A 27,711-nucleotide genomic window follows, 5' to 3' on the forward strand; every position below is an offset into this window, starting at 1 on the left:
CATACTTGAGTAAAAGTAAAAATACCTTGTGAAAATGACTCAAGTGAAAGTCACCCAGTAAAATCCTTCTTGAGTAAAAGTATTTGGTATTAAATATACTTAAGTATTACAAGTAAATGTAATTGCTAAAATACACAAGGATCAAAGTAAAAGTATAAACCATTTCAAATTCCTTATTAAGCAAACCAGATGGCACCATTTTCTTGTTTTGTTTAATTTACGTATACCCAGGGGCACGCCTCAACACTCAGACATAATTTACAAATTAAGCATGTGTTTAGTGAGTCTGCCAGATCAGAGGCAGTAGGGATGACCGGGATGTTGTCTTGACGTGTGTGAATTACACAATTTTCCTGTCCCGCTAAGCATTCAAAATATATCAACTACTTTTGGGTGACAGGGAAAATGTATGGAGTAAAAACCATAATTTTCTTTAGAAATGTAGTGAAGTAAAAGTTGTCAAAAATATATAGTAAAGTACAGATACCCCCAAAAACGACTTAAGTAGTACTTTAAAGTATTTTTACTTAAGCACTTTACACCACTGGGAATATCCTACACATGGCAAATCTGTCAGTGAAAAAACAGCATGCTGAGAAAACAGGCCTTTTGCAATATTTCAAATACAAATCTAGGGAAAACACAGGTTTGAAAGCAAATGGCTCCTGTTGAAAAGTGAAGACTATGCAGTAGGCTACCAAAATATTTGATCAACTTCCAAATATTGTTTTGCAAAAGAGAGGCTTTTGGCACAAGCACTTCGGCCATCAACAGTGAGGGAGTTGCACATGATTGGGTGAGTCAATGAAACCGGAAAGCACACCTAAGCCTAGGCTATTGATGGATTCAAGGCACGGTCATTGTTTATTGATCTCAGTTCGTCAAGTAGCCTGCCATTTCAAACATTTGTGCTGTATTAACAAATATTCTGTCCAAGTCTCGAGTCATGTAAAATGACATAGAATTGCATGAAATGCGTTTATAAAAGGTCATGTTTTTTTCCCGACCCTAGTCTACAAAACCTGTTCCCGACGTGTGTCTCTACTCTACTGCTGTATGCCACTATGCAAATGTAATATTTTGTATGTCATTTTCAAGAAGTTTACCATGTTTTCACTTTGTTATTATGGGATATTGTTAGTAGATGGGTGGGGGAAAAAATCGACTTAATCCATTTTTAATTGAGGCTGTAACACAACAAAATGTGGAATAAGTCAAGGGGTATGAATACTTTCTGAAGGCACTGTATATATTCATGCCAAAATCTATTTGTTCCAGCTAAAGCCAAAGGAAACCATTAATACATCTCAGCTCAGAATGGTCTGTGAATCAGACTGTGAATTATTCAGACTGAGACACTGGAATGTCCAGTGTGTCTCAGTATACCATAGGATCCTCTGGGGTTCATGGCAACTCTGAGAGGTCCCGGAACTGTTTATCCAGTCCGATTGAATTCTGGCCATTTGAGACAGTGAGACCTTTGTTTTACTCCACACAAACAGTTATAGTTTCACAAGTTTGCTGGGTAGCTTTGGCCATGTTTACCCAACTGTTCCTAAAGTTGAAGTATTCCATTAGGGGCTGTGGCTTGCCATTTTGTTATTGTTCTATTTATGGATCTACATTGTATGATTTTTAAGTAATTAATTTGCATTTTATTGCATGACATAAGTATTTGATACATCAGAAAAGCAGAACTTAATATTTGGTACAGAAACCTTTGTTTGCAATTACAGAGATCATACGTTTCCTGTAGTTCTTGACCAGGTTTGCACACACAGCAGCAGGGATTTTGGCCCACTCCTCCATACAGACCTTCTCCAGATCCTTCAGGTTTCGGGGCTGTCGCTGGGCAATACGGACTTTCAGCTCCCTCCAAAGATTTTCTATTGGCTTCAGGTCTGGAGACTGGCTAGGCCACTCCAGGACCTTGAGATGCTTCTTACTCCTTAGTTGCCCTGGCTGTGTGTTTCGGGTCGTTGTCATGCTGGAAGACCCAGCCACGACCCATCTTCAATGCTCTTACTGAGGGAAGGAGGTTGTTGGCCAAGATCTCACGATACATGGCCCCATCCATCCTCCCCTCAATACGGTGCAGTCGTCCTGTCCCCTTTGCAGAAAAGCATCCCAACAGAATGATGTTTCCACCTCCATGCTTCACGGTTGGGATGGTGTTCTTGGTGTTGTACTCATCCTTCTTCTTCCTCCTTCCTCCTTCTTCCTTTACGGTCGAGGGTGGTGTATTTGCCATACCAAGAGGTGATGCAGCCATTCAAGATGTTCTTGATGGTGCAGCTGTAGAACTTTGATGATATGAGGGCCCATGCCAAATCTTTACAGCCTCTTGAGGGGCAAGAGGTGCCTTCACGACTGTGCAGGTGTGTATGTGGACCATGTTAACTCCTTAGTGATGTGGACGCCAAGGAACTTAAAGCTCTCAACCTGCTCTACTACAGCTCCATCTATGTGGATGGGGGTGTGCTCTTCCCTCTTTTCCCTGTAGTCCAGCTCCTTGGTCTTACTGACGTTGAGGGAGAGGTCATTGTCATGGCACCACACTGCCAAGTCTCTGACCTCCTCCCTATAGGTTGTCTCACCGCTGTAGTTTCGGCAGCAAACTTGATGAGGGTGTTGGAGTCGTGTGTGGCCACGCAGTCGTGGGTGAACAGGGAGTACAGGATGGTACTAAGCACACACCCTTGAGGGGCCCCTGTGTTGAGGGTTAGCTTTAGATTTCCCGTCAGGAAATCCAGGATCCAGTTACAGAGGGAGGTGTTCAGTCCCAGGTTCCCCAGGTTGGTGATGAGTTTGCAGGGAACGATGGTGTTGAATGCTGAGCTGTAGTCTATGAACAGCATTCTCACAGTTATTTCCCCTCTTGTCCAGGTGGGAGAGGGCAGTGTGAAAAGTAATTGAGATTGCATCATCTCTGGATCTGTTCGCACAGTTTTAATTGGAGTGGGTCCAGGGTGTCTGGGATGATGGTGTTGTGTGTTATGACCAGCCTTTTTTAAAGCACATCATTATAGATGTGAGTGCCCACAGCGATAATCATTTAGGCAGGTTACCTTGGAGTTCTTGGGAACAGGAACAATGGTGGTCAGCTTGAAAAATGTTGGGATTACAGACTGTGTCAAGGAGAGATTGAAAATGTCCGTGGAGACACTTGACAGCTAGTATGTGCATGCTTTGAGAACGCGCCCTGGTATTCCGTCTGGCCCAGCGACCTTGCGAGTGTTAACCTGTTTAAAAGTTTTACTCACATCGGCCACAGAGAGAGATCACAGCCATCCGGAACAACAGGGGCTTTCACCCAAGACTCATTGTTGTATTCCTCGAAGCGAGCATAAAAGGCTTTTAGCTCGTTTGGGAGTTCTGCATCACACACATGACGAGCTTCGCAGCCGGTGTAATAGGATTCCACCTTCATACTATATTTTCCTTTTGCATGATCAATGTCTTGTCGGCGGTTGTAGCAGGCTTTCTTGTATGCGTCTGTGTCCCGCCTTGTAAGTGGTAGCTCTAGCCTTTAGCCCAGCACGGATATTGAATTTGGATACGTTCTTATAGTCACTCTGGGGACGACATCTATGCACTTATTGATGAAGCCCGTGACTGATGTGGTGTACTCCTCAATGATATTGGATGAATCCTGGAACATATCCCAGTCTGTACTAACAAAACAGTCTTGTAGCCTCACTTCTGCATCATCGGACCACTTCCGTATTGAGCTGGTACTTCCTGTTTGAGTTGTTTGTTTGTAAACAGGAAGCAGGAGAATAGAGTTATGATCAGATTTACAGAAGGGAGAATGGCTGAGGGCCTTTTATCTATGCTTCTGTGGGTAGAATAAAAGTGGTCTAGGGTTTTAGCACCCCTAGTGGCGCAGGAGACGTGTTTTTAAAAGTGAGGTAGAATGATTTTTAAGTCTTCCCCCACCAGAAACGCACCCTCTGGGGGAGAGGGGGAGAGAGACAAACCCAACTGAAACATGACTTTGGCTTCCCAGTTGTTGATTAACAGGGAAGGATAATGTTTAACCCCAACAGGGTATGCATAGCGGTGCACTGAGTTTTCTGTCTAGTGTATAAGGCTTGCCTCCAGTGTGTGGGATGCCTTCTCTGTGTTGTAGACTCCCCCTCCGCAACCCTCTTCCTCTTTACCACTCCAGTTAACCCCTCTCCACCTCCCACAGGCTGCCCTGCGCTCGGTGACAGGCAGACAGAGCTTGGATCAACAGACCAATAGTTTCCCCTCTTAGATATGCTTGAACTCTAGGGTCCTCTAATCAAGTTCTCCAAGAAACTGATCTGCAGTCAGTTTTAAATCAGTTTGGCTTTGTGCTCTGCTTCTGATCTGATCTGGAAACAGCTGTTTTCACCCACGTTATTCCTCCTGTAGGGGATACAGAGGATATAGGATATCTGAGACCACAGCGTATGGTCTTGCACCACCAAGCCGGGCACCATGGTTGAAAGCATGGACTTTGAAAAGGAGGAGAAGCGCTACTCCATCCGCGGAAAGCATGTGGCCCTCATCTGTGCGGTAGTGGTGGTGTCGGCCATTGCTGTTGGGCTGGGGGTGGGCCTCACACGGCTGGACAGTACCCTGGCTGACCCGGCCCCCACAGAGGAAACCCCCAAGCCCACCCCCCCACCAGCAGACGGGGGGCCCTGCAAACCCTCCAACAACACTGACGGGGACTGGAAGAATTTCCGTCTGCCAGACTACGTGAAGCCAGTGCATTATGATCTCCATCTGGAGCCTGACCTGACCACTGACCTCTACACGTGGAGTGTGTCCGTGCACCTGGAGGTGAGCCGACCCACGAGGCACCTGTGGCTCCACATCCGGGAGACGTTCATCAGTGCAGTCCCCAGGCTCGTCCTGAAAACCCCACAGGCTCAGAGGGAGGTCACCGTGGCCATCAAGGGTTGCTTTGAGTTCAAACCACAGGAGTACGTGGTAGTCGAGGTGGCAGAGGAGCTTGTGGCCACCAAGCTCAGTGAGGTGTACGTTCTCAGCCTGGACTTCCAAGGCTGGCTCAATGGATCTCTGGTGGGCTTCTACAGAGTCACCTACACAGAGAACGGAGCCATCAAGTAAGTCATTGGAGGCATGAATGTTTGGTAATAGATTGGTTGTATTTCAGTTTTTGTATGACTCTGATGTATACTTTTTTTTTGAACCATCCACCAGTTAGGGGAAGACAATATTTATGAAGACAGAAATTAATAAATGCATGAGAATGGTTACAATGTAACTAAATCCCTCATGCTCAGTGTTATGAGTGCTGCATATGCTACTTTGTACCCATTTTAATATATCTATAACCATGACTCCGATGTAAAATGTGGGAGAGGGATGAAAAACTGCACAACTTTAGACAGATCCTCAGCCAAATTCCTTCAAGGACAATTTCCTTTTGGGAACAAGTTTACAAGTTGTAATCTGAGTGTTGACAACTGAGTGTTGCTGAGTGTTAGTGTGTGTCTATGCGTCCGTGCATGTGTGTGAGTGCACATGAGGCCCAGCAGCTCACTGGAAAATGCCATTAATGTTAGACAGAAATACTGTTCACTCTAGTAACAACTGCTGCTGCTGCTACTACCATGACTACTATTAGTTGTAGTATAACAACGTGCAGATTCTGACGGGAATGTACAACAATCCCTCATTGGGGATTTCCATCTTGGCAGATATGCTGCCCAGTATTCCAAGTAAATTCTTGGAACAGGTGGCAAGAAAAAGCTATTTAGAATGTTAAGTATGCAAAATACCATCTGTAAGTACTTTATATCACACTACAGACCTACTCCAAACATGGGTGTAATGGGATGAAACCACTGAGGGAAAAATTAACCTATTTTTCCCAGGGAGTGCAGTGATTCTTAGCATTAATGTGAACATGGTTAAACCTTGATATGGTCAGAGTATCTGAAAATCCATAATTACCTGTTACAGATTATCTGTTAAATTGCGGTTATTCAAAGTTCAAATGATAGCGTCTATGATGTGTAGTTTTTAGTGTGTCAATAAGAACCTTATAGTCCTTTGGAGTATATCTGACATTTTGGTCATAAATCAGTTATTCACAGAGTTGCTCTTTAGGTGGTCTTTTTACATGCGAAAAGAAAGTCCATTTATGATGTAGAAAATGAAAAATCCAAAAGTTCTATCTGCAAAAACATCTTAACTTTGCTATAAGGTTCTATCTGTAATCCAATCACACAATGCTGAGTTGTCAATCAAAAATAACTGTCTGCAAGGTGATTCTTATTGAGTCATGAAAGAGGAAGACGTCACATAACACTTCTGCGATCTGGAATTTATACTCATCTCAAAACTATACATTTTGCAGATAGTCCCTAGTCCTTGATTATTCATATCATTGGTTCTGGTCCTCTTTCAATTACTTCAATTTTTTCCCACCACTTTTTCAGAAGAATGGCTATAAAGTAAACTCTTCATGGTAAAAACCAAATAAATACAGATGATTAGAGCATGTTTAAAACCTTTAGGAGAAGCATTCCTGTTTTGTCTTGTTCTATACTAATACATAAACCTCCTTGGAAGGACGTGCACTTACCAACTTACCACATTTTATTGATAACGAGCAAGGAGTTTACTGACTTTGGGTGTCAGAGACCAGAAAAAAATATCAGTTTACTCATCCAGAGCTAACCTTTAGCAATATTGCTAGTTATCTATTTGATCTAACGTTGAACAGGAACTAATATACACTAAACAAAAATATAAACGTAACATGTAAAATGTTGGTCCCATGTTTCATGAGCTGAAATAAAAGATCTCAGAAATGTTCCATAAGCACAAAAAGCTTATCTCAAATTTTGTGCATACATTTCTTTAAATCCCTGTTGGTGAGCAATTATCCTTTGCCAAGATACTCCATCCACCTGAAATGTGTAGCATATCAAGAAGCTGATTAAACAGCATGATCATTACACAGGTGCACCTTGTGTTGGGGTCAATAAAAGGCCACTCTAATATGTGCAGTTTTGTCACACAACACAATGCCACAGATGTTTCGTTTTGAGGGAGCGTGCAATTGGCATGTTGACTGCAGGAATGTCACCAGAGCTGTTGCCAGATAATGCAATGTACATTTCTCTAACATAAGCCACCTCCAATGTCATTTTAGAGAATTTGGCAGTACTTACAACCAGCCTCGCATCCACGAGTATGGCTGACGTTAATGTTGTGAACAGAGTGCCCCGTGGTGTTAGTGGGGTTATGGTATGGGCAGGAATAAGCTATGAACACAATTGCATTTTATCGATGGCAATTTGAATGCATAGAGATACCGTGACCAGATCCTGAGGCCCATTGTCGGGCCATTTATCCGCCGCCATCACCGCATGTGTACGACAGCATATTGCAGTTCCCACCAATATCCAGCAACTTAGCACAGCCATTGAAGAGGAGTGGTACAACAATCCACAAGCCACAATCAACAGCCTGATAAACTCTCTGCGAAGGAGATGTTGCACAGTTGAGGCAAATGGTGGTCATACCAAATACTGACTGACTTTCTGATCCATGCCCCTACCTTTTTTTAAGGTATCTGTGACCAATAGATGCATATCAGTATTCCCAGTCATGTGAAATCCATAGATTATGAACTAATTAATTAATTAAAATTGACTGATATCCTTGTGAACTGTAACTCAGTAAAATCTTAGATTGTTCCATGTTTCCTTTTATATTTTTGTTCAGTATATTTGATGATGTGATTAGAAAGAAGTAATGGTATTTACTTTTATTTCATTCAATGTCTGTACTTTTCTATTGAAATTGCAATCATTTTAACATTCTGTGGCAGATAGAACTTTATTGCGGAACCCAGATTGACATTTCAGAGCCATAAGGTTCTATTTGCGATTGCACCACCCTAAAAACATGTATTTACAAATGTCTTCGGATTTTGATACTCAGCACTTGGGGTACCTTTATGGGTTATGAAGGAAGAATTCACTACAAAACAGTTCTGAGATCTGGGATGTGAAAACTGCGATTGCGCAAATAGAACCTTAGTCCCAAGGTCTCGGAAGTAAAACTTGAAAGGTGGACAAGTGTAGTGAGCTACAGCATTGGCCATGATGTGTCCATTTTCTCTTTGCTTTTTAAATGTGTCAATTCAGAGGGCCTGTTGTCCGGACCACTGGCAGTCTCTATGGGGGTGCCACAAGGTTCATTTATCGGGACGACTCTTTTCTCTGTATATATCAATGATGTCACTCTTGCTGCTGGTGATTCTCTGATCCACCTCCATGCAGACGACACCATTCTGTATACATTTGGCCCTTCTTTGGACACTGTGTTAACAAACCTCCAAACGAGCTTCAATGCTATACAACACTCCTTCCGTGGCCTCCAACTGCTTTTAAATGCTAGTAAAACTAAATGCATATTCTTCAACCAATTGCTGCCCGCCCCACTAGCATCACTACTCTGGACGGTTCTGACTTAGAATATGTGGACAACTACAAATACCTAGGTGTCTGGTTAGACTGTAAACTCTCCTTCCAGACTCACATTAAGCATCTCCAATCCAAATCTAGAATCGGCTTTCTATTTCGCAACAAAGCATCCTTCATACATGCTGCCAAACATAACCTCGTAAAACTGACTATCCTTCCGATCCTCGACTTCGATGATGTCATTTACAAAATAGCCTCCGACACTACTCAGCAAATTGGATGCAGTCTAGCACAATGCCATCCATTTTGTCACCAAAGCCCCATATACTACCCACCACTGCGACCTCTATGCTCTCGTTGGTTGGACCTCGCTACATATTCGTTGCCAAACCCACTGGCTCCAGGTCATCGATAAGTCTTTGCTAGGTCAAGCTCCGCCTTATCTCAGCTCACTGGTCACCATAGCAACACCCACCCGTAGCACGCGCTCCAGCAGGTATATTTCACTGGTCATCCCCAAAGCCAACACCTCCTTTGGCCGCCTTTCCTTCCAGTTCTCTGCTGTCAATGACTGGAACAAATTGCAAAAATCACTGAAGCTGGAGACATATCTCCCTCTAACTTTAAGCATCAGCTGTCAGAGCAGCTTACCGATCACTGTACCTGTACACAGCCCTGTACATGGCACATCCAACTACCTCATCCCCATATAGTTATATTTTTGTTGTTGCTCTATTGCACCCCAGTATCTCTACTTGCACATCTATCACTCCAGTGTTAATGGTAAATTGTAATTATTTCGCCTCTATGGCCTATTTATTGCCTTACCTCCCTAATCTTATTACATTCGCACACATTGTACATAGACCTTTTCTATTGTGCTATTGACTGTACGTTTGTTTATCCCATATGTAACTCTGTTGTTTTTGTTGCTCTGCTTTGCTTCAGTTGTAAATTAACTTGTTCTCAACTGGCCTACCTGGTTAAATAAATAAAAAACATTTAAAATCAAATTTTATGTCACATGCGCAGAATACAGGTGTAGACCTTACTGTGAAATGCTTATTACAAGCCCTTAACCAACAATGCAGTTAAAATATTTACAAAATAAAGTTAAAAAAATATATATATATATATATTTATATATATTTATATATATATATATATATATATTTATATATATATATATATATATTTATATATATATATATTTATATTATTATAATTATATTTATATTTATATTATATTTATAATTATATTTATATTTATATATTTATATTTATATTATATTTATATATATTATATTTATATTATATATTTATATTTATATTATATTTATATATATATATTTATATTATATATTTATATTATTTATATATATATATATTATATTTATATATATAAACAACAAATATAAATATATATATATATAAGGCCATATATATATATATATATATATATATAATGTGGGGAGAACAAGTATTTGATACACTGCCGATTTTGCAGGTTTTACTACTTACAAAGCATGTAGAGGTCTGTAATTTATATCATAGGTACACTTCAACAGTGAGAGACGGAATCTAAAACAAAAATCCAGAAAATCACATTGTATGATTTTTAAGTAATTAATTTGCATTTTATTGCATGACATAAGTATTTGATCACCTACCAACCAGTAAGAATTCCTGCTCTCACAGACCTGTTAGTTTTTCTTTAAGATGCCCTCCTGTTCTCCACTCATTACCTGTATTAACTGCACCTGTTTGAACTCGTTACCTGTATAAAAGACACCTGTCCACACACTCAATCAAACAGACTCCAACCTCTCCACAATGGCCAAGACCAGAGAGCTGTGTAAGGACATCAGGGATAAAATTGTAGACCTGCACAAGGCTGGGATGGGCTACAGGACAATAGGCAAGCAGCTTGGTGAGAAGGCAACAACTGTTGGTGCAATTATTAGAAAATGTAAGAAGTTCAAGATGACGGTCAATCACCCTCGGTCTGGGGCTCCATGCAAGATCTCACCTCATGGGGCATCAATGATCATGAGGAAGGTGAGGGATCAGCCCAGAACTACACGGCAGGACCTGGTCAATGACCTGAAGAGATCTGGGACCACAGTCTCAAAGAAAACCATTAGTAACACACTACGCCGTCATGGATTAAAATCCTGCAGTGTATCAAATACTTGTTCTCCCCACTATATATCATTTTAAAAAAGTAACATAAAATAACAATGAGGCTATATACAGGGGGTACTGGTACCGAGTCAATGTGGGGGGGTACAGGTTAGGTACATTTAGACAGCCACAGTCCAGTAAACACTGCATAGTTCAACATCATTAATTGCAAACATAATAGTAAAACGGGGAGGCTTAGTTGTTCATGAAATCATGCCATGTTTCTTTTTCTCCCAAGAAAAATTGCTGCCACCGACCATGAGCCAACAGACGCCCGCAAATCTTTCCCCTGTTTTGATGAGCCGAACAAAAAGGCCACTTACAATATTTCCATCACCCATGACAAGGACTATGGAGCCCTCGCCAATATGCCAATGGAGGTACAGTCTATGTATAAAAAAAATAGCAACACATAAGTACAACAAATTGCTCCTTATATAACATTCTATATTTAAGCAATAAGGCACGAGGGGGTGTGGTATAGGGCCAATATACCATGGCTAAGGGCTGTTCTTAAGCACGATGCAAAGCGGAGTGCCTGTATACAGACCTTAGCCGTGGTATATTGGCCATATATCACAAACCCCCGAGGTGCCTTATTGCTATTATAAACTGGTTACCAACGTAATTAGAGCACTAAAAAGAAAGGCTTTTTCATAACCGTGGTATATGGTCTGATATACCACGGCTGTCAGCCAATCAGCATTCAGGGCTCGAGCCACCCAGTTTATAAAAATGCATATAATATATCCACAACTTTATTTCATGTATCACAAAACAGGTGGCATATAGTGTTACCGGTTAGTTTTCTTGAAACTGCAATGGGAGTCACACAGAGAGAGAGGAGAGTGAGTGTCATGAATGCAAGAGCAGGTGCCATCAATCTTCTGCTCCGGGTCTTTGGTACTGAGAACACAACTATAAGAGATGCTGTCTGACATCTTTATTAAACCACAGAACCTCTTCCTTTCCAGGGCACCCCAGAAACGCTTCCTGGCAATAAGATCAAAACGTTCTTTCAGAGGTCCGTTCCAATGAGTACCTATTTGGTATGTTTTGCTGTGCACCAGTTTACGTTTGTGGAAAGGAACTCGTCTCGAGGAATTCCTGTAAGTACTTGCTATTTTTCTCAGCAGTCATTGGTCCTTCCATACCTTAAACTAAGAAAAGACTGACTGTACAACATGTGTTGTAAATCGTATTGTGTAGTCTACAGTTGAGAGTAAATGTTGTAACATTTTAAGCCTGTGAAGTTCAATGTTTTAAATGGTGGAAAAGCTACACTACATATTCACAAAAGTATGTGGACACCCCTTCAAAATAGTGGATTTGGCTATTTCAGCCACACCCGTTGCTGACAGGTGTATAAAATCGAGCACACAGCCATGCAATCGCCATAGACAAACATCGGCAGTAGAATGGCCTTTACTGAAGAGCTCAGTGACTTTCAACATGGCACCTTCATAGGATGCCACCTTCCCAACAAATCAGTTCGTCAAGTTTCTGGTCTACTAGAGCTGCCCCGGTCAACAGTAAGTGCTGTTATTGTGAAGTGGAAACATCTGGGAGCAATAACAGCTCAGCCGCGAAGTGGTATGCCACACAAGCTCACAGAACGGGACCACCAAGTGCCTCTGGAAGCAACGGCAGCACAAGAACTGTTCGTCAGGAGCTTCATGAAAAGATTCCATAGCCGAGCAGCCGCACACAAGCCATAGATCACCATGCGCAATGCCAAGCATCAGCTGGAGTGGTGTAAAGCTCACCGCTATTGGACTCTGCGGCAGTGGAAACGCGTTCTCTTGAGTGATGAATCACACAGTCCGACAGACAAATCTGGGTTTGGCAGATGCCAAGAGAATGCTACCTGCCCCAATGCATAATGCCAACTATAAAGTTTGGTGGTTGAGGAATAAAGGTCTGGGCTAGGCCCCATGGGGGAAGGGCTTTTCCTGTTTCAGCATGACAATGCCCCTGTGCACAAAACGATGTCCATATAGAAATGATTTGTCAAGATCGGTGTGGAAAAACTTGACTGGCCTGCACAGAGCCCTGACCTCAACCCCATTGAACACCTTTGGGATGCCGACTGCGAGCCAGGCCTAATGGCCCAACAACAGTGCCTTACCTCACTAATGCTCTTGTGGCTGAATGGAAGCAAGTCCCCGCAGCAATGTTTTTATATTTAACCTTTATTTAACTAGGCAAGTCCATTAAGAACAAATTCCCCGGCCAAACCCGGACGACGACACTAATATTGCGCCGCCCTATGGGACTCCCAATCACGGCCGGATGTGATACAGCCTTGATTCGAACCAGGGACTGTCGTGACGCCTCTTGCACTGCGCCACTCGGGAGCCCAATGTTCCAACATCTATTGGAAAGCCTTCTCAGAAGAGTGGAGGCTGTTATAGCAGCAATGGTGGGACCAACTGAATATTAATGCATATGATTTCAGAATGAGATGATTGACAAGCAGGTGTCCACATACTTTTAGTCATGTAGTGTAAGTACAATGTTTTAAATGGTGTAGTTTATTTAACTTTGGTCTCTGATCTGCGTCACAGCTGTTAGTCTTTTGTGTTGAGTTTTCAGCAGTTAGTGACATTTTACAATGCAAATGTTTGAGTTACTGGACAATCTAAAGAATTATACTGTCTTGATTAAATGTAAACACACACACTTACATATTCTGTAGTGTATACACACTTAATAACTCTGCTTTCAAATCCTTTTATTCCAGTTGCGAATCTATGCACAGCCTGCACAAATCAGGACTGCGGAGTATGCTGCGGACACGACCAAGGTCATTTGACTACTTTGAGGAATATTTCAACATGAATTACTCCATCCCAAAGCTTGGTAATTTGCGATCTCCTCTGTCTGTAAACTGTTGTGACCACTGGATAAAATGAATTAATAATGCGTTATATACACACACATGGTTGCATAAAATGTTTTTTTCTTCTACCAGATAAGATTGCCATCCCTGACTTTGGCACGGGGGCCATGGAGAACTGGGGTCTGATCACCTACAGGGAGGCCAACCTCCTCTATGATGAGAACCAGTCCTCGTCGTACAACAAACAACGTGTGGCCAGTGTCATCGCTCATGAGCTGGTCCACCAGGTGAGAGATACATGTCCCCAACATTCCCACAACAGAAACACTTTCACTAAAGAACGCTCCAGAGATCAGGGAGTTCTTCATTAGTCATGTTACAGTGGAAAACTACTTGAACACATCTTATAGTGGAAAATCAAAAGTCAGATTTAATATTTATAATCATAGAGGGACCCAAAGCTCAATCACCCAAGATTTTTATTACGGTATTGTGTCACCATGATGAAGCCTAAATGAGGATGTAAAGTCATGAGGCAACAATTAGCGGCAGAACTCATTGTTTTGAAAAGAGAACCACCATATCTTTGTTCCAATCAATAGCTTGGAAAGGTTTTACTCTGACCCTGAATTTGGTCATGAAAATACTAGTGTTCTATTGAAGTACGTCAGCCCTCCAGTTATCCATCAAACCTTTTATGATCGGCAACACATTAAGGCCTTTTTCCAAGATATCATCTCTTTTTATTGTTCAGCAATAAGACAGTGATGGTGCTGTCCATAAAGTTTTATGAATTGTCCAAAGTTAAAGGACTGAGGGGCAAGTGAGAGCTGGCTGCTGTTTCCTTGTTTCCATAGTCTGTTTACAGGAAGGTGAATATCAGCACAGTTGCAACCAAACCACAGAGTTAGAACAACCCAACCTGGTCTCAGAGCATTTCATGTTATTCTGTACGTAAATCGGAGACACTCCAGCTAGTATGTGGTATGGTTACATACCAAACTTCAAGGTCTAGCAACCTAAAGGTTGCGAGTTCAAATGTTATCACAGACAACTTCAGCATTATAGCTAACTAGCAACCTTTAAACTACTTACTACTTTTTAGCTACTTTGCAACTACTTAGCATGTTAGGTTCCCCTAACCTTAACCCTTTTAGCTAGCCCTTCCCCTAAACTTAACAATTTAACCTAACTCCTAAATTTAACCCTAATCCCTAGCCAAGCTAACGTTAGCAAGCTAGCTAGAATTCATAACATATCATACATTTTGCCAATTCATAACATGTTTAATGTTTTGCAAATTCATATCAAATCAAATGTTATTGGTCACATACACATGGTTAGCAGATGTTAATGCGAGTGTAGCGAAATGCTGGTGCTTCTAGTTCTGACAGTGCAGTAATATCTAATTCCCCAACAACTACCTAATACACACAAATCTAAAGGGATGGGAAAATATATGGATGAGCGATGGCCAAGCGGCATAGGCAAGGTGCAATAGATGGTATAAGGTACAGTATATACATATGAGATGAGTAATGTAAGATATGTTAACATTATTAAAGTGACTAGTGATCTGAGTCTATGTAGGCAGCAGCCTCTCTGAGTTAATGATTACTGTTTACCTATCTGATGGCCTTGAGATAAACAGCTTCTATCAGTCTCTCGGTCACAGCATTGATGCACCTGTACTGACCTCGCCTTCTGGATGGTAGCGGGGTAAACAGACAGTGGCTCGGGTGGTTGTTGTCCTTGAATATCGTTTTGGCCTTCCTGTGACATCTTGTGCTGTAGGTGTCTTGGAGAGCAGGTAGTTTGCCCCCGGTGATGCGTTGTGCAGACCGCACAACCCTCTGGATAGCCTTGTGGGTGAGGGTGGTGCAGTTGCCATACCAGGCGATGATACAGTCGGACAGGATGATCTCGATTGTGCATCTGTAAAAGTTTGTCAGGGTTTTAGGTGACAAGCCAAATTTCTTCAGCCTCCTGAGGTCGAAGAGGCGCTTTTGCACCTTCTTCACCACACTGTCTGTGTGGTCTGTGATGTGTACGCTGAGGAACTTGAAGCTTTCCACTGCTGTCCCTTCAATGTGAATGGCGGGTGCTCCCTCTGCTGTTTCCTGAAGTCCACGATCATCTCCTTTTGTTTTGTTGACGTTGAGTGAGAGGTTGTTTTTCTTACACCACACTCTGAGTGCCCTCACCTCCTCCCTGTAGGCTGTCTCGTCATTGTTGGTAATCAAGCCCACTACTGTTGTGTCGTCTGCAAACTTGATGATTGAGTTGGAGGCTTGCTTGGCCACGCAGTCATGGGTGAACAGGGAGTACAGGAGGGGGCTGAGCATGCATCGTTGTGGGGCCCCAGTGTTGAGGATCAGCGAAGTGGAGATGTTGTTTCCTACCTTCACCATCTGGGGGCGGCCCATCAGAAAGTCCAGGACCCAATTGCACAGGGCGTGGTTGAGACCCATGGCCTCCAGCTTAATGATGAGCTTGGAGGGTACTATGGTGTTAAATGTTGAGCTGTAGACAATGAACAACATTCTTACATTGGTATTCGTCTTGTCCTGATGGGATTGTGCAGTGTGTTGACGATTGCATCGTCTGTGGACCTGTTGGGGCGGTATGCAAACTGAAGTGGGTCTAGGGTGGCAGGTAAGGTGGAGGTGATATGATCCTTGACTAGTTTCTCAAAGCACTTCATGATGACAGAAGTGAGTGCTATGGGGCAGTAGTCATTTTGTTCAGTTATCTTTGCCTTCTTGGGTACAGGAACAATGGTGGCCATCTTGAAACATGTGGGGACAGTAGACTGGGATAGGGAGCGATTAAATGTCTTACTCACGTCGGCCACGAAGGAGGGGGGGGGAGCGCAGTCCTTGTTAGGAGCCGCGACGATGGCACTGTATTATCTTCAAAGCGGGCAAAGGTGTTTAGTTTGTCTGGAAGCGAGACGTCGATATCCGTGACGTGGCAGGTTTTCCTTTTGTAGTCCGTGATTTCCTGTAGACCCTGCCACATACGTCTCATTTTTATTGCGACTCCACTTTGTCCCTGTACCGACATTTCGCTTGTTTGATTGCCTTGCGGAGGGAATAACTACACTTTTTATATTAGTTCATATTCCCACTCCTCTTTTACAATGGTTCGCGCTTTCAGTTTTGCGTGAATGCCGCCATCTATCCACAGTTTCTGGTTAGGGTAGGTTTTAATAGTCACAGTGGGTACAACATCTCCAATGCACTTCCTTATAAACTCACTCACCGAGTCAGCGTATAGATCGATGTTATTCTCTGAGGCTGCCCGGAACATTTCCCAGTCCGCGTGATCAAAACAATCTTGAATCGTGGATTCCGATTGGTCAGACCAGCGTTGAATGGTTCTAGTCACGGGTACATCCTGTTTGACTTTCTGCCTATAAGACGGTAGGAGCAAAATGAAGTCGCAGTCGGATTACCCGAAGGGAGGGTAGAGGGAGGGCCTTGTATGCATCATAGAAGTTAGAGTAGCAGTGATCGAGTGTATTGCTCGCTTGAGTGCTGCAATCTATGCTGATAGAATTTAGGTAGCCTTGTTCTCAAATTTGCTTTGTTAAAATCCCCAGCTAGAATAAATGCAGCCTCAGGATATATGGTTTCCAGTTTACAAAAAGAGTCCAGTAAAGTTCCTTGAGGGCTGTTGTGGTGTCTGCTTGAGAGGGTATTTATACACAGCTGTGACGATAACTGACAAGAATTCTCTTGGGAGATAATATGGCCGTAAGGAATTCTAGGTTGGGTGAGCAGAAGGACCTGATTTCCTGTATGTTGTTATGATTACACCATGAGTCGTTAATCATGAAGCATACACCCCCGCCATTCTTCCCAGATAGGTGTTTATCGCTGTCAGCGTGACGCATGAAGAAGCCCGGTGGCTGAACCGACTCCGACAACGTATCCAGAGAGAGCCATGTTTACGTGAAACGGAGAACGTTACAATCTCTGATTTCTCTCTGGAAGGCAACCCTAGCTCTAATTTTGTCTACCTTGTTGTTAAGAGACTGGACATTGGTGAGTAGTATACTCTGAAGCGTTGTGCACGCCTACGGAGCCTGATCAGGAGGCCGCTCCGTCTGCCTCTTCTGCGGCGACGTTGTTTTGGGTCGGCTTCTGGGATTAGATCCACTGTCATGGGTGGTGGTCCGAACAAAGGATCCGCTTCGGGAAAGTCGTATTCCTGGTCATAATGTTGGTAAGTTGACGTCACTCTTGTATACAATATTCTTCATGGCTGTAGGTAATAATTCTTAAGATTTTCTGGGCTAACAATGCAAGAAATAATACATTAAAAAAACAAAATACTACATAGTTTCCTAAGGATTCGAAGCGAGGCGACCATCTCTCGGTGTCACATTTTGCATATTCATAACATATTGTGCGTTTTTCAAATTCATAACATATGAATTGTAATTCGTAACATATCATACGAAATTGGGGATGGACATCCACAAATTAATACATACCATACGAAACTTAACATTCAATACTAAATGGAGTGTCTCGGAGTTACGTACAGAATAGTACAAAATGCTCAGATACCAGGTTAAACAACCTGGATCACAATGTGCAGTTCAGACAGTGATCAAATCATAAAGTAATAAATAGTGTTGGGGAAGCTTTACTGAAATCATAGTTTACCAATTACTTCACACTGGAAGAAGTTAAGCTACACTAAAGCTACCCTTAAGAAAAATATAGTTTACTGAACTAAAGCTATTTTGAAAAAATGGTTCACTACATCCAAAGCCACTTAGTGAAATATTATCATATCTAAATCTGAAATGTCATAGACTACAAATTTCAAGAAAACGTCAATCTGGGGTCAGATGTTAACAGAATGTGTAATTTAGCCCAATAAACACAGAAAACATGTTTCAAGTGAGAATTAGGAAGGTCTGATACTTGTCTTATACTTCACCCCATATTTTATTTTAGCAAAACAAGTAGTGTGTAGTTCCAGTGGTTAGCTACACCACTACATGGCAAAACAAGTAATTAACTACTGAAAACCCTAACAAGATTAGAATTTTTTTCAGGTAGTACCAAGCTACAGTAAAATGTTGTTTAATTACTAGTTGAACTACATGTAGTTCACTACTCTCCAACACTGGAGAGTAGTGAACTACATGTAAAACACTGTCATATTCAATCAGTAGCAATAAAACAAGCATGTAAATCCACACAAAAGGATAAATAGAAAATAAACATTATTTCACCTTTATTTAACCAGGTAGTCAAGTTGAGAACGAGTTCTCATTTTACAATTGCAACCAGGCCAAGATAAAGCAAAGCATTTCGACACATACAACAACAGAGTTACACATGGAGTAAAACAAACATACAGTCAATAATACAGTAGAAAAATAAGTCTATATACAATGTGAGCAAATGAGGTGAGACAAGGGAGGTAAAGGCAATAAAAGGCCATGGTGGCAAAGTAAATACAATATAGCAAGCAAAACACTGGAATGGTAGATTTGCAGTGGAAGAATGTGCAAAGTAGAAATAGAAGTAATGGGGTGCAAAGGAGCAAAATAAATACAGTAGGGGAAGATGTAGTTGTTTGGGCTAAATTATAGATGGGCTATGTACAGGTGCAGTAATCTGTGAGCTGCTCTGACAGCTGGTGCTTAAAGCTAGTGAGGGAGATAAGTGTATCTAGTTTCAGAGATTTTTGTAGTTCGATCCAGTCGTTGGCAGCAGAGAACTGGAAGGAGAGGCGGCCATATGTCATAAGATAATTGTTTAAGGTGAATGTGAAAAAGCTTGTTCGGTAGGACTTGAATTGACTAAATACCAGTAGAAATGGTGGGTTTTATTTGTTCATATTGTGCCTGTAGCTTTGTTCTGTGTTTTATATTGTATGCAGAGCTATAGAGTGTTACACTGAATCTCTTGATATTTTGTGTGCATGAAAATGTATTTACAGTGAACTCCAAAAGTACTTGAATAGTGACAAATAATTTGTTTTGGCTCTGTAGTCCATCACTATGGATAATCCTGAATGAATTGTGAATAATGATGAGTGAGAATGTTAGAGGGATAAATATCATACCCCCCAAAAGTGCTAACCTCCCCTGTTATTGTAATGGTGAGAGGTTAGCATGTCTTTGGGGTATGATATTTGTTTGTCTAACGTTCTTACTCATAATTATTCACGATTCATTCAAGACTATCCATAACCATGGCAGCATCCACATTCATGTAATAATGTTTAGAAACATTATCTTCTTATTTACAATAGAAGTGACTCCAAAATGACACAATACATTATTTACCTTTCATTTCTATTGGGTACAAAATAATCTGAAGCAAAACCAAAACAAACAGCGAATGCATCCAAATATGTTTGTAGAGTCACACACTTGATGTAATCATTGCGTACTAGGAAAAAGGGACCAAATGTAAAAAATCTTGCCACCGTGGGTGGATGCCCTAATCAGGTTACGTACCCAATGCATATGGTTCTGGCAGATTTCTCAAATGGCAAATGTCCGGCGCCAGATTTTCCCAACCCTGTCAAACTCTCACTCATACACACTTGTTTTGAAATAAATTCAGCTGTAAGATAACTTTGCATGTTGTATTTTCCTGCAGTGGTTTGGGAACATTGTGACCATGGATTGGTGGGATGACCTTTGGCTAAATGAGGGCTTTGCCAGTTTCTTTGAGTACATCGGTGTAGAGAAGGCTGAGCCTCTCTGGGGAATGGTGAGTCCATCTGACAGATCCTGAATTGAGTGATTTGAAATGGAATTGTTTTAATCCCAACTCTGGTTATGAATACATTCTACATCTCCTTCGGTCTCTGTCTTTACCAGCGTGACATCATGATCATCAGTGATGTACTTCCTGTCATGGTGGACGACGCCCTCGTCACCTCCCATCCAATCATTGTGGATGTGTCAACTCCGGCTGAGATTACCTCTGTGTTTGATGGTATATCCTACAACAAGGTAATCTAAATCCGCCACGTTTCACTCTACTACATGGGATGAAATAAAATGTACTTCAATTAAATTTGTCTTGAAATTTGGTCCAAACATCTTCCTGTAGGGGGCATCAATTCTCAGGATGGTGGAGGACTGGTTGGGTCGAGACAACTTCCGAGATGGTTGTCGGGTAAGAATCCATTTAATTTGACGTAAAGTGGATAGAAGTATCCCTACACCAAGTCTCTTGATCCCTATTCAGTCAATAGCAGAATCATTTGGTAATAGTGAGTGTTAGGGACATGCAATTACTTCCCTGTTGAATAAAAATTATGATTACTGTCAGATACGTAGCTTGCATTTTATTTATCATAAAATCTATGGTTGGTAACCTGTTTTTCTCTCCTTTCAACAGAAATACTTGAAAGATTTCCATTTTCAGAATGCCAAAACAGCCAACTTCTGGTCATCCCTTGCTAACGTATGTTTGTCATATCTAATTTAGTCATAGTAGTTTCAAAATATCAAAGTTGATATTATTGTTAATATTTCAATACATCTAGTGTACTTGTGTGTTACATACTAACATTTTTGGGTTGCAGGTGAGTGGGTTGCCTGTGGCAGATGTGATGGACACATGGACCAAACAGATGGGCTACCCGGTATTGGACCTGTCTACTGCCGGTACTCAGACCAAACTCACCCAGCGCAGATTCCTGTTGGACCCCGATGCTGATACCACCCAGCCACCCTCACCACTCAGGTCAGTGATTCAACACACTATTAAGTCCCTTTGTGATCGTTGGTTGATTTCCCAATGGAAGTCAGCTATATTTCTTAGGATAAACCTGTAAATCCTAAAAAGGCTATGCTTTTCTTTCAGCTACAAGTGGACCATCCCTGTTAAGTGGCACTCAGTGGATAGTAATAAGAATATGTCCATCATGTTCAACAAGTCCAGTCCAGGTAAAGATGCTTCTGTCCAAACACTTTGCTTGACCTTTTTAAAATTACAGTTCCAGCCTCTGGTGACAACATGTATTTCATTAAATTGAAGTCATACATGTTTGTCTCTCACACTAATATCTAGAGCAAGTCTTAGCTGACTATTTCCCTGCTACGGATGGACTCCTGAAGATCAATAACGACCATATCGGATTCTACAGAGTCAATCACCATGACAGCATGTGGAGCACCATTAGTCAACAGCTTCAAACAAATCACAAGGTAAATATCAATAAAAACTGCTACTATAGTTTCAGAGGTAATATTAAGTTTTAATCTTACCAGTTCATAGGTTGCACTTATCTTAATCGGCAGGACACTTTCTTTACTAGGAGTTTGACGCTGCTGACCGATGCAGTTACATTGATGATGTCTTTGCTCTGGGAAGGTAAACCAACATTACCGACATTCACTTGAAGTACATCTGTCAATTCAGTTGCTCTGAGCTTTAGAAAACTGTTATAAAATGTCTTGTTCTTATCGGCCTCATCAGGGCAGATGTTGTCGATTATGGAAATGCATTCAACCTGACAAAATACCTGACCAATGAGACTGAGTACATCGTTTGGGAACGTGTGTCTTCTTCCATTGCCTATGTGCGAGACATGTTGTCTGACGACACTGTTCTTTACCCTAAATTCCAGGTGGGTCTGTTTTCCACTTAATTTTTGTATAGACAGTGGGGAGAACAAGTATTTGATACACTGCCGATTTTGCAGGTTTTCCTACTTACAAAGCATGTAGAGGTCTGTAATTTTTATCATAGGTACACTTCAACTGTGAGAGACGGAATCTAAAACAAAAAACCAGAAAATCACATTGTATGATTTTTAAGTAATTAATTAGCATTTTATTGCATGACATAAGTATTTGATACATCAGAAAAGCAGAACTTAATATTTGGTACAGAAACCTTTGTTTGCAATTACAGAGATCATACATTTCCTGTAGTTCTTGACCAGGTTTGCACACACTGCAGCAGGGATTTTGGCCCACTCCTCCATACAGACCTTCTCCAGATCCTTCAGGTTTCGGGGCTGTCGCTGGGCAATACGGACTTTCAGCTCCCTCCAAAGATTTTCTATTGGCTTCAGGTCTGGAGACTGGCTAGGCCACTCCAGGACCTTGAGATGCTTCTTACTCCTTAGTTGCCCTGGCTGTGTGTTTCGGGTCGTTGTCATGCTGGAAGACCCAGCCACGACCCATCTTCAATGCTCTTACTGAGGGAAGGAGGTTGTTGGCCAAGATCTCGCGATACATGGCCCCATCCATCCTCCCCTCAATACGGTGCAGTCGTCCTGTCCCCTTTGCAGAAAAGCATCCCCAAAGAATGATGTTTCCACCTCCATGCTTCACGGTTGGGATGGTGTTCTTGGGGTTGTACTCATCCTTCTTCTTCCTCCAAACACGGCGAGTGGAGTTTAGACCAAAAAGCTCTATTTTTGTCTCATCAGACCACATGACCTTCTCCCATTCCTCCTCTGGATCATCCAGATGGTCATTGGCAAACTTCAGACGGATCTGGACATGCGCTGGCTTGAGCAGGGGGACCTTGCGTGCGCTGCAGGATTTTAATCCATGACGGCATAGTGTGTTTTAGTGGTTTTCTTTGAGACTGTGGTCCCAGCTCTCTTCAGGTCATTGACCAGGTCCTGCCGTGTAGTTCTGGGCTGATCCCTCACCTTCCTCATGATCATTGATGCACCACGAGGTGAGATCTTGCATGGAGCCCCAGACCGAGAGTGATTGACCGTCATCTTGAACTTCTTCCATTTTCTAATAATTGCGCCAACAGTTGTTGCCTTCTCACCAAGCTGCTTGCCTATTGTCCTGTAGCCCATCCCAGCCTTGTGCAGGTCTACAATTTTATCCCTGATGTCCTTACACAGCTCTCAGGTCTTGGCCATTGTGGAGAGGGTGGAGTCTGTTTGATTGAGTGTGTGGACAGGTGTCTTTTATACAGGTAACGGGTGGAGAACAGGAGGGCTTCTTAAAGAAAAACTAACAGGTCTGTGAGAGCTGGAATTCTTACTGGTTGGTAGGTGATCAAATACTTATGTCATGCAATAAAATGCAAATGAATTACTTAATACATACAATGTGATTTTCTGGATTTTTGTTTTAGTTCCGTCTCTCACAGTTGAAGTGTACCTATGAGTAAAATTACAGACCTCTACATGCTTTGTAAGTAGGAAAACCTGCAAAATCGGCAGTGTGTCAAATACTTGTTCTCCCCACTGTATATATTTTTTTACAGGTGGATTATGCCCTCCGCTGACCAACTAGAACACACACAAAATAATAATCTTGGGAGTTTGCACATACAGTTAACAGCCAAAATAAAGGAAACACCAACAAAGTGTCTAAATAGGGCATTGGGCACCACGAGACCGAACAGTTTCAATGTGCCTTGGCATAGATTCTACAAGTGTCTGCCACTCTATTGAAGGGATGTAAATCAAATCAAATTTTATTTGTCACATACACATGGTTAGCAGATGTTAATGCGAGTGTAGCGAAATTCTTGTGCTTCTAGTTCCGACAATGCAGTAATAACCAAGTAATCTAACCTAACAATTCCACAACTACTACCTTACACACAAATGTAAAGGGATAAAGAATATGTACATAAAGATATATGAATGAGTGATGGTACAGAACGGCATAGGCAAGATGCAGTAGATGGTATAGAGTACAGTATATACATATGAGATGAGTAATGTAGGGTATGTAAACATAAAGTGGCATAGTTTAAAGTGGCTAGTGATACATGTATTACATAAAGATGGCAAGATGCAGTAGATGATATAGAGTACAGTAAATACATATACATATGAGATGAGTAATGTAGGGTATGATAACACATAAAAAAACAAAATACTGCATAGTTTCCTAGGAACGCGAAGCGAGGCGGCCATCTCTGTCGGAGCCGGAAGTAAATTCTTCCACGAGAAATTCATAATTTGGTGTTTTGTTGATGGTGGTGAAAAACGCTGTCTCAGACACCGCTCCAGAGTCTCCCATAAGTGTTCAATTGGGTTGAGATCTGGTGACAGACGACCATGGCATATGGTTAAGATAGTTTTCATGCTCATCAAACCATTCAGTGATCACTCGTCCCTGTGTATGGGGGCATTGTCATCATATGGGGGCATGGCCATGGTAGCCAAAATAATGGCCTGCCCATCATAGTTACAGAGCATTCTGAAAGTATTCAGACCCTATGACTTTTTCCACTTTGTTACATTACAGCCTTATTCTAAAATTGATTACTTTTTTAGTTTTTCCCTCAATCTACACACAATACCCTGTAATGACAAACCAGAAACAGGTTTAAGATTGTTTATGCACATTTATAAAAAAGTATATAAAAAAAATATCACATTTACATAATTATTCAGACCCTTTACTCAGTACTTTGTTGAAGCACCTTTGGCAGAGATTACAGCCTCTACTCTTCTTGGATATGACACTACAAGCTTGTTACACCTGTATTTGGGGAGTTTCTCCCATTCTTTTCTGCAAATCCTCTCAAGCTCTGTCAGGTTGGATGGGGAGCGTTGCTGCACAGCTATTTTCGGGACTCTCCAGAGATGTTCGATTGGGTTCAAGTCTGGGCTCTGGCTGGGCCACTCAAGGACATTCAGAGACTTGCCCCGAAGCCACTCCTGCGTTGTCTTGGCTGTGTTCTTAGGGTTGTTGTCCTGTTGGAAGGTGAATCATCGCCCCAGTCTCAGGTCCTGAGTGCTCTGGAGCTGGTTTTCTTCAAGGATCTCTCTGTATTTTGCTCCGTTCATCTTTCCCTCTATCCTGACTAGTCTCCCAGTGCCGGCCGCTGAAAAATATCCCCACAACATGATGCTGCCACCACCATGCTTCACCGTAGGGATGGTGCCAGGTTTCCTTCAGATGTGACGCTTGGCATTCAGGCTAAAGAGTTCAATCTTGGTTTCATCAGTCCAAAGAATCTTGTTTCTCATGGTCTGAGAGTCCTTTAGTCCAAGCGGGTTGTCATGTGCCTTTTACTGAGGAGTGGCTTACGTCTGGATACTTTACCATAAAGGCCTGATTTGGTGGAGTGCTGCAGAGATGGTTTTCCTTCTGGAAGGTTTTCCCATCTCCACAGAGGAACTCTGGAGCTCTGTCAGAATGACCATCGGGTTCTTGGTCACTTCACTAACAAGCCCTTCTCCCCTGATTGCTCAGTTTAGCCGGGCGGCCAGCTCTTCCATTTAAGAATGATGGAGGCTACTGTGTTCTTGGGGACCTTGAATACTGCAGAATTTTTATTGGTATTCTTCCCCAGGTCTGTGCCTCGACACAAATCCTGTCTTGGAGCTCTATGGACAATTCCTTCGACCTTATGGCTTGATTTTTACTGTGACATGCACTGTAAACTGTGGGACCTTATATAGACAGATGTGTGCCTTTCCAAATCATGTCAAATCAATTGAATTCACCACAGGTGGACTCCAGTCAAGTTTGTAGAAACATTTCAAGGATCATCAATGGAAACAGGATGCACCTGAGCTCAGTTTTGTGTCTCATAGCAAAGGGTCTGAATACTTATGTAAATAACATAGTTATTTTATATAAATTAGGAAACATTTCTAAAAATCGGTTTTCGCTTTGTCTATATGGGGTATTGGGTGTAGATTGTAGAGTGGAAAAATGTATTTAATCCATTTGGAATAAGTCTGTAACATAACAAAATGTAGAAAAAGGAGTCAATACTTTTAGAATGCACTGTACATATACAGCTCTGGAAAAAATTAAGAGAATACTGCAAAATTATCAGTTTCTCTGGTTTTACTATTTATAGGTACAGTTGAAGTCTTACATACATACCTTAGCCAAATACATTTATACTCAGTTTTTCACAATTCCTGACATTTAATCATAGTAAACATTCCCTGTCTCAGGTCAGTTAGGATCACCACTTTATTTTAAGAATGTGAAATGCCAGAATAATATACATTTCAGCTTTTATTTCTTTCATCACATTCCCAGTGGGTCAGAAGTTTACATACACTAAATTAGTATTTGGTAGCATTGCCTTTAAATTGTTTAACTCGGATCAAACGTTTCAGGTAGCCTTCCACAAGCTTCCCACAATAAGTTGGGTGAATTTTGGCCCATTTCTCCTGACGGAGCTGGTGTAACTGAGTCAGGTTTGTAGGCCTCCTTGCTCGCACACACTTTTTCTGTTCTGCCCACAAATGTTCTATGGGATTGAGGTCAGGGCTTTGTGATGGCCACTCCAATACCTTGACTTTGTTGTCCTTAAGCCATTTTGCCACAACTTTGGAAGTATGCTTGGGGTCATTGTCCATTTGGGAGACCCATTTGCGACCAAGCTTTAACTTCCTGGCTGTCTTGAGATGTTGCTTCAATATATCCTCATCATTTTCCTACCTCAATGCCATCTATTTTGTGAAGTGCACCAGTCCCTCCTACAGCAAAGCAACCCCACAACATGATGCTGCTACCCCCGTCCTTCACGGTTGGGATGGTGTTCTTCGGCTTGCAAGTCTCCCCCTTTTTCCTCCAAACATAACGATGGTCATTATGGCCAAACAGTTGTATTTTTGTTTCATCAGACCAGAGGACTTTTCTCCAAAAAGTACCATCTTTGTCCCCATGTGCAGTTGCAAACCGTAGTCTGTTTTTTTTTTATAGCGGTTCTGGAGCAGTGGCTTCTTCCTTGCTGAGCGGCCTCTCAGGTAATGTCGATGTAGGACTTGTTTTACTGTGGATAAAGATACTTTGGTACCTGTTTCCTCCAGCATCTTCACAAGGTCTTTTGCTGTTGTTCTGGGATTGATTTGCACTTTTGGCACCAAAGTACGTTCATTTCTAGGAGACAGAACGCGTCTTCTTCCTGAGCGGTATGACAGCTGCGTGGTCCCATGGTGTTCATACTTGCATACTATTGTTTGTAGAGATGCACGTAGTACCTTCAGGAATTTGGAAATGGCTCCCAAGGATGAACCAGACTTGTGGAGGTCTTGGCTGATTTCTTTTGATTTTCCCATTATGTCAGGCAAAGAGGCACTGAGTTCGAAGGTAGGCCTTGAAATACATCCACAGGTACTCCTCCAATTGTCTCAAATTATGTCAATTAGCCTATCAGAAGCTTCTAAAACCATGACACCACTTTCTGGAATTTTCCAAGCTGTTTAAAGGCACAGTCAACTTAGTGTATGTACACTTTTGACCCACTGGAATTGTGATACAGTGAAATAATCTGTCTATAAACAATTGTTGGA

At 41.8% G+C, this 27,711-nt stretch overlaps 1 protein-coding gene across 1 annotated transcript in view; it reads left to right on the forward strand.

Annotated features, from left to right (window-relative positions):
* The first annotated feature begins 4,073 nt into the window (after window positions 1-4,073).
* Window positions 4,074-27,711, forward strand: part of enpep (glutamyl aminopeptidase) — a 31,503-nt gene continuing 7,865 nt past the window's right edge. The window contains 15 exon segments of the mRNA XM_055865123.1: window positions 4,074-5,102; window positions 10,864-11,005; window positions 11,600-11,734; window positions 13,369-13,433; window positions 13,435-13,487; window positions 13,600-13,754; window positions 20,103-20,216; window positions 20,327-20,461; window positions 20,562-20,627; window positions 20,853-20,918; window positions 21,040-21,200; window positions 21,321-21,403; window positions 21,528-21,664; window positions 21,775-21,830; window positions 21,936-22,086. Coding sequence (XP_055721098.1) covers window positions 4,468-5,102; window positions 10,864-11,005; window positions 11,600-11,734; window positions 13,369-13,433; window positions 13,435-13,487; window positions 13,600-13,754; window positions 20,103-20,216; window positions 20,327-20,461; window positions 20,562-20,627; window positions 20,853-20,918; window positions 21,040-21,200; window positions 21,321-21,403; window positions 21,528-21,664; window positions 21,775-21,830; window positions 21,936-22,086 — 2,154 coding nt within the window. The 5' untranslated portion in view covers window positions 4,074-4,467.

The sequence above is a fragment of the Salvelinus fontinalis genome, chromosome 16 (assembly GCF_029448725.1).
Source record: "Salvelinus fontinalis isolate EN_2023a chromosome 16, ASM2944872v1, whole genome shotgun sequence".
NCBI classification, from domain to species: Eukaryota; Metazoa; Chordata; class Actinopteri; order Salmoniformes; family Salmonidae; genus Salvelinus; species Salvelinus fontinalis.